The sequence below is a fragment of the Gopherus evgoodei genome, unplaced genomic scaffold (genome assembly GCF_007399415.2).
Source record: "Gopherus evgoodei ecotype Sinaloan lineage unplaced genomic scaffold, rGopEvg1_v1.p scaffold_62_arrow_ctg1, whole genome shotgun sequence".
Classification (NCBI taxonomy): domain Eukaryota; kingdom Metazoa; phylum Chordata; order Testudines; family Testudinidae; genus Gopherus; species Gopherus evgoodei.
The window spans coordinates 1-8,048 of NW_022060083.1; the positions used below are offsets into that span (position 1 = coordinate 1).

Consider the following 8,048-nt stretch of genomic DNA (forward strand, 5'->3'; position numbering starts at 1 on the left):
GCCGTCTGGCGCAACCACCACCTGGACGATGTCTCCACGTTTACCTATGTTGGGTGGAAGCCCATCGGGTCGTGCCTTCCCGTTGGACCCTCTATTGTCACAATTCCATCTTTTCCACGCCCAGTCCTCCAGCATCCGGTCGGCCGGCCCCTTTTTCGGATCACCACCTTGGTCACTATGACGGCCTCTCTTGTGTCGGAGAGGCCATGGCCAGCTTATTGGCATTTTAACAGCTTGCTGAGAGTGTGGCTTCATGGTGGTCCTTGGAGTTCTGGCTGGCCTGATGAGCGCGGCCTGCCTTTCCCTCGGCACGGTGGTGGTGGTGTGGGATAGGTGCCCACCTGCTCTTTGCCGCGACTACAACTGGGGCACCAGCCGACGGAGGATGGCGCGATAGGGCATTGAACGGGAGGCTTAGAGCTGGAGAGCGTCCTGGCTGCCAGCCCCAAGATCTCCCTTAGTGGAGCATGCCGGAGAAGCGGGAGGAGCTCCGGGTCCTTGAATCCTTGTGGAGCGGGGTCCTCCCTCTCTCATCAGGCGAGCGTGCTCACTTTGTTGCCGAGAGGGGACTCCGCAACTTACGGAATTGGCGTCCCGTCCGCTCCTCAGCACGGACTACAAATCGTAGCCAAAGCCTCTCGCTGTGACGGGGTCCGTGCTGTAGAACATGACCACCCAACCAACCTACCCATCCTGACCGTACAGCATTGGATAACCTGTATCTGGTCTGCTCTCTTGGAGTGTTTAGTGCAGGGATATCTGTTGTTCGCCCTCACTCCCTGGACAGGAAAAGGGCGTTCAACAGGGTGGATGATGGGTATCTCCGGGGACATCCTGTGAGCTTAGGCTTTGGATCCCAGTGTTGTGGGTTTTCTGCAGGTGCTGTACGCTCCGCAGAATGTCGGTCAGGCTCAACTGGACCCGACCGGCCGGTGAGCTTCGGGCAGGGAGTACGGCAGGGGTGCCCCCTCTTGGGCCAGCTGTACGCTCTGGCGGTTGACGGGGTTGGTGCTTCGGGAGCAGGAGCTGCGGCTCGTCCTGTTGGTGTACACCGACGTTGTGCTCCTCGTGGTTCAGGACCCAGGCGACCTGGTACGGGTGGAGACCTGCCAGGCTGTGTACTCGGTGGCCTCCTCCGCCCGGGTCAACTGGGTCAAGAGCTCTGAACTGGTGGTTGGGGACGGGTGGCAGGCGAGCTCCCTCTCACCCACGGTTCAGGCCATCCGGTGGAGCGCGGGTCTGCTGCTCTATCTCGGTGTTTACCTTTCTGTCACGCATCCATCTCCGCCAGAAAACCAGCAAGGTTTACAGGGCAGGATGATTGAGTGGCTCCGGAAATGGACAGGACTCCTCTGGTACCTTTCCCTTCGAGGGAGGGCACTGGTGCTCAATCAACTAGTCCTGTCCATGCTCTGGTACCGGCTCAACACCCTGGTCCTAGCCCCAGTTTTCCTGGCCGACCTCCAGAAAGTGGTTCTGGAGTTCTTCTGGCCAGGACTGCACTGGGTCCTTGCAGGGGTCCTCCACCTGCCGCTGGAGGAGGGAGGGCAGAGCCTGAAGTGCCTACGCACTCAGGTCCATGTCTTCTTCCTCCAGGCCCTACAGATGCTTCTTTATGATGCAGGTAGTCTGGCATGGAGAGTACTGGCACACGCCTTCCTGCGCCGCTTCCAAGGGCTCCGATATGAGCAGCAGCTCCTTTATCTCTATCTGAGGGCTCTTCCGCGAGACCTCTCCGGGCTGCCGGTCTTGTACCAGCACCTCCTTCGGACCTGGAAGCTGTTCTCAATGACCAGATCCGTGGCGGCCACCGAAGGGGCAGATCTCCTCGCGAAGCCCCTGCTACACAATCCCCAGTTTCGTGTGCAGGTGGCGAAGTCCCCCGTGGTGCGCCAGAGGCTGGTCTTGGTGGGAATCACCAGGATCGGAGACCTCCTGGACTACAACCGGGGAGATTGAGCAGGCGTCAGGGGATTCAGCCAACGTATGGGACTCTCCAGACCTTGTACTCACCGGCGCGTACTACAGGAGGTGGAGGCCGATTTGCCGCCTGCTGCTCGGGCCTACCTTGACCAGGTCCTACGAGAGGGCACGCCCCTCCCACCCTCCACCCCAGCCCCTCCAGATCTTTTCATCGGGCCTCTGCCCCGTAGACCCGACCGGCCCCCTTGCCCCTTCTCTGCAAGCTGGCTGCATGATCTGCAGCCGGTCCACTTCCAAACCGCGCCAAGAAAACGTCTCTACATGCTAGTGCTCCACACCCTTCACTTCCTCACCCTCGTGTCCTGCCCCTACACAAAGTGACAGGACCTCCTGCCACCTCTGGAGGGAGAGGAGCCCCGGTGAGCCAGCCTATACTCTACCCTGGTCCCGAGGTCTTCCAGGGATATCAGTTGGTGGCTCCTTCATGGGGCCATGAGCACAGGCGTGTATTTGGCATGGTTTACCCCGTCCCAGACACCTACCCCTTCTGTGGCGTGAGGGAGGCCCTGGCGCACATTTACTTAGAGTGCGCCAGGTTGCAGCCCCTATACCGACTCCTCACCAATATCCTGTTACGTTTCTGGCTGCACTTTTCCCCTCACCTCCTTCTTTATGCACTCCGTATCCGTAACCCCACAAAGTCGTGGGACCTCCTGGTCAGCCTCCTCCTTGCCCTGGCTAAAATGGCCATCTACGCAACCAGGGAGAGGAGATTGGCCAATGGACACTCTTGTGAGTGTGGGACTTGTTTCTGATCCTTAGTCCGTTCACGTATCCGGACAGAGTTCCTCTGGGTGGGGTCCACTGGCTCCCTTGACGCCTTCTAGGAGCAGTGGGTGCTGTCCGGGGTTCTCTGCTTGGTGTCCCCATCAGGTTCCCTTCTTATGACCCTTTGACCACACTCCTGTCCCTGTTCTTTTATTAGTTGTCCCCCAAAATCAGTTGGGTTCTGAGGTCCTGTAGATCCTCCCCTTCTGTCTACCCACTTCCCGAGAACCCAATAGGTACATCCCCTTACTCATCTCTTTTCCAAGCTGAAAAGAACTACTCTTATTATCTCTCCTCATATAGAAGCTTCTCCATACCCCTAATATTTTTTGTTCCTCTTTTCCAATCTGTCTTTTTTGAGATGGTGCAACCAGGTCTGCACACAGTATTCAAGATGTGGGCATACCCTAGAATTATATAGAAGCAATTTGATATTTTTTGTCTTACGACCTTTCCATTTCCTAATGTTTCCCAGCGATCTGTTAGCTTTTTTGATTGCCTCTGCACATTGAATGGATGTTTTCAGAGAACTTATCCACAATGACTCCAATATCACTTTCCTCAGTGGTAACAGCTAATTTAAATCTAAAAAATTTGTATGTATAATTGGGATTATTTTTTCCAATGTGCATTACTTTGCATATATCAATACCGAATTTCATCTGCCATTTTGTTGCCCAGTCACTCAGTTTTGTGAGATCCTTTGTAACTCTTCTCAGTCTGCTTTGGAGATAACTGTCTTGAGTAGTTCTGTATCTGCAAATTTTGCCATTTCACTGTTTACTCATTTTCCCAGATATTTTATGAATATGTTGAATGTTACTGGTCCCAGTACAAACTCCTGGAGGACACCATTATTTACCTTTCTCCATTCTCAGAACTGACCATTTCTTCCTACACTTTGTTTCCTCTCTTATAACCAGTTACTGATGAGAGGACCTTCCCTCTTATCCCATGACAACTTCTTTTGCTTATGAGCTATTGGTGAGGATTTTGTCAAAGGCTTTATGAAAATCTAAGTACACTATATCCACAGGATCACCCTTGTCCACATGTTGGTTGACATCCTCAAAGCAGGACTGGCCTTTGGGATGGGTTGTATGCCCCCTCCCCCTCCCTCTAAGGCAGCCTGCCCAAGGGGGCTCTGTGTGCAGGATTTGGATTCCCACCTGACCAGCTGCTGAGAGCCATCTGGACTGATGGAGGAGGCATGGCAGTCACACATTAGAGCAGTAGCCTGGGGGTGAGGGAGAAACCCAAGCTGCAAGAGGCAGTTGGACAACCAGCCCTCAGAGCCAGGTAACTCCTCCAGAGCCCCTCCTTTGCCCTGCACCATGTGTGCAGCTGCTTCTGTTCCTGTCCCCCAATCCCACCATCTCTGTTGGTTCATCCCTAGAGTTACTCTTGACCACTCCAGACTGGGAGTGTCCTCCTGTCTGCTCTGCAGGGGTACAGGGGGTGATGGTGGCGTGTCCTCCTCTCCCAGACCTATGTACCCTATTTCCACTGAGCTGGAGTGACGGGATGGGGGAGGGGGGATCTGTGTGTGCTGCTACCTTCTGTGTCTGGAGCTGCTGGCAGCTGCTTGTGTCTGAACATGCCTAGTTCAGGCTCCTGACCCTGAGTGCTTTCTTAAAGAAAGAGCGCACTCACTCATTCAGGAACACACACACACACACACACACACACACACACACACACACACACACACACACACACACACACACACACAGAGTCCCCCGAACTCACACAGCAGGGCTTACTGCATCCAGGTTGCTTCTCCACTTGGGCTGTTGTTGGGGCTGACTGCAAGTTACCTTGGCCTGTTATTACAGGATGGCCCGAGTGGAGCTAATAGTGCACTGGCTTTGACCGACCAGGCTGGCTTGCAGCCACTGCGACTGGATAAAGTGAAGAGATAAGGTGGGCCTGCGAGTGTTACGTGCGGGAATAGAAAGCAGTAGTGTTTCCTGCCAGAGCCAGTTTGTTGATGTATACGCCCCCTGAGAAAGAGATGATGATAAAAATGAGTATGAGAATTTCTTTAGATGAGCAGTCTAACCTGCAGTCCTTTGCCTTGTAGGTGCCCAGGAACTCTCCACGCTGGAGCAGTGCCTGCTATGAACACTCATGGACAAGGTTGGAGGCTCTGGGACTGTTTGTAGGAGAAGGGACCTAAGCATTGATTCTTGCTTGCCTGCTTGGTTGCTGCAAATCACGTATTTAGTAACGCGTGAAGGCTGGGAAGCTTATTATGCTTTGGCAATAAAACCAGTTATATTTATAGGCCTGGTGTGGCTTTACTGAGTGCACTCAAGCTCCCCCTTTGGCACAACAGATGTGCTTAGGCATCAGGGGCTGCTGCTCTCCTGCACACCACTTACACAGCCCACAGGGAAAGTGACCTGGATGTAGGAAGCCCTGACATTGCTCCTTGATCCCCTCCTCACAGCCCCCTAGAGCTGTGGAGTGCAGAAGAGCAGCAGTCCAACGGGGGAGCGAGCAGCAATGCCAGCTGCTTTGTGCATCCAGGTCAATTTCCTCACATGGATGCAGGAGGGGGATGCAGGGGTTAGGGGCAAAGGAGGCACTGTGCAGGGGTTGGGGCATAGGAGGGTGCAAGGGTTGGGGTGTAGAAGGGGGGCAGGGATTGGTAGTGAAGGGGGTGTAGAGATTAGAAGTGCAGGAGGAGGAGCAGGCATTAGAGATGAAGGGGGCACAGTGCAGAGGTTAGGGGAGATAAATAACTTTATTTTGTGAGAACTAAGAAGTCCTACTGCTGCCCAAGAGTTTCCTCAGAGCCTCCTTGACTTCTTTGTTCCTCAGACTGTATATGATTGGGTTGAACATTGGAGTAATGACCGTGTAGAGCAAGGAGATTGCTCGGTTGGTGTCCACAGAACCACTGGAACCGGGCCTCATGTAGGTGATAAAGCAGCTGCCAAAGAACAAGGTGATTGTGATGAGATGCGAGGAGCAGGTGGAGAAAGCTTTGTGTCTCCCCTCAGCTGAGCGCATTTTCAGGATGGTGGAGAGGATGCAGATGTAGGAGGTGATGATCAGGACAAAGGGGAATATTATGAACACTACAGTGAGCACGGTGTTGATAACATCATTCAGGGACGTGTCTGTACTTGCCAGCTTAAGCACTGGAATAACATCGCAAAAAAAGTGCTCGATTTTATTTGACCCATGGAAAGATAACATGAATATAGTGACCGTTTGCTCAAATGCCACCACATTGCCTGCAATCCACACCACAGATGCCAATCTAATGGTGACTTTTCTGCTCATGATGAGGGAGTAACGCATGGGGTTGCATATGGCGACATATCGATCGTAGGACATTACAGCCAGCAGGCAGCACTCCGAGATGCCAAAGAGGAGGAAGAAATACATCTGGGTTGCACAGCCAAGGAAGGAGATGGTCTGACGCTCTGACAGGAGGTTGGACAAGGACTTGGGGATGATGACCGAGGTGTAGCAGATCTCCAGGACTGACAAGTTCCTGAGGAAGAAATACATGGGGCTTTGGAGCATCAGGTCAGTCACTGTGACAGCAACAATGAGGCTATTTGCTATCAGGATGATGAGGTAGATGAGTAAGACCAGGATAAAGAGAACGAGCTGCAGATGCTGGAGGTCCGAGAAGCCCAGAAAGATAAACTCAGCCACTGTACTTAAGTTTCCCTCCATATCTCTGTCCTGATGAGATCACATATGGATTCCAATACCTTAGGGTCTAGGATGGCATAAGTAGATAGAGTCACTGTTACAGGATCAGTGACATCCCTCTTCCCTTTCTCATCTCTCTGAGTGCACCCAACTCAAGTGTTTGGCATCTGCACCTTACTCGGCTCTGGGTGGAATCTTGTCACCCTTCCATTCTTAGAGAAGAACCCCGACACACAGCTCCATGTACCGACCCCTTATCACTTTGCAGGATTTGGTTTTGACCACCTGCGTCTCCTCTCTTTGGGAAGCTTGGAACAAAGCATTGGAGAAAAGAAAAGGATTTTAAAACAGCAAGCAGCCTGCACACAGATTTAGTCTCATCCATTCCTTTGCATCTCTACAAGGAAAGATAGAGCAGGGTTACCTTATCCTAGCTAGCCTAGATCCTCCTGTATGTCTGTGCAACTCTGAACCTGGTTCTCAGACAGACTCACTCTGTTCAAACTGGACTGGGTGCTCCCCACAAGTGTGAGTTATAACCACTATAGCTACTCGCTCTGACGTTGTCTCCGAATGAAACTTAAGTGTAAGCTCCCAAGCAATTGTTAGCCAGTCTCTTCTCTCTGCCCCTAGATGGGCAAGCTGGATCTGCTACCAGTTTCCTACCTAAGGCCTTGTCTACAGCTAAAATGTAAGTCAACTTAGGTACACATAAAACTTAACTATATTGCTCAGGGGTGTGAACAATTCACACCACTAGGAGACTAGTTAAGCCATCTTCAACCCCAGTATAGACACTGCTGGGCCAGTGGAGGAATTATTCTGTCATCCTAGCGACTCTCTCTCAAGAGGGTGGTTTTACTACAACAAAAGAAAACTCCCTTCTGTCGCTGTGGCCAGTATCAGCACTACAGCAATGTAGCTGCAGCACTGTAGCTGTGCTCTTGTAGTCTGAGACTGGCTGATCCAGGTACAATATTAATAATTATTACAGAGCACCCAAGTATTTGTCACAGCTTCCCTACCTCCCTCAGTCTTATTCCATTAATGACAATGAGATATGACACTTCTGAGGTACAAAATAATGGTGAGAAATGGATTTTAAAACAACAAACAGTTTAGAGGCACAGTTTGTCTTGTCTACTATTATATTTCACCATGAGCTAATTTAGATTGGCTTTCCTCTTAAATTACCAGAACACAACTGGACCAAGTTTATTTTCTCCTAAACTCTGAAGTCTGGGTTAGATGAGAGACAATCCTGTAGATTCAAGCATTACAGGTGTCTTTGAAAGTCACAGCCCTAATAGCCAGAGTCGATAGAGTGATAAGAGTCATTCCTTCAGATTAGTTAGCTTGGTAGAGATACATGATGCACAATACCTTTGAGAAAACAGAGAGATGAGGGACCGTTCTGCAGATTAGATAGATAAGAGTAAATTAGAGGGAATGATTAGATGAGAAGGAAAAAGAGACAGAAAGGCAGAGAGATTGCTCATTTTTTCCTTTCAATTCTGGAGATCGTTTAACTGAGAACTGCTTGGGATGATGCACATGTGGATGCAACAATAAAGAAGGAAAACACCACAATCTGTCTCATAAACCTTCCCAGCTGTGGCAAA

The 8,048-nt window shown here is 51.3% G+C and overlaps 1 protein-coding gene across 1 annotated transcript; it reads right to left on the reverse strand.

The window, feature by feature from the left end:
* Nucleotides 1-5,426: 5,426 nt before the first annotated feature.
* LOC115643532 (olfactory receptor 10A4-like) lies at nt 5,427-6,459 on the reverse strand. Its single transcript, XM_030547566.1, has one exon. The coding sequence runs from the start codon at nt 6,445-6,447 to the stop codon at nt 5,515-5,517; it is 933 nt and encodes a 310-aa protein (XP_030403426.1). The 5' UTR covers nt 6,448-6,459; the 3' UTR covers nt 5,427-5,514.
* Between the last annotated feature and the right edge of the window lie 1,589 nt (nt 6,460-8,048).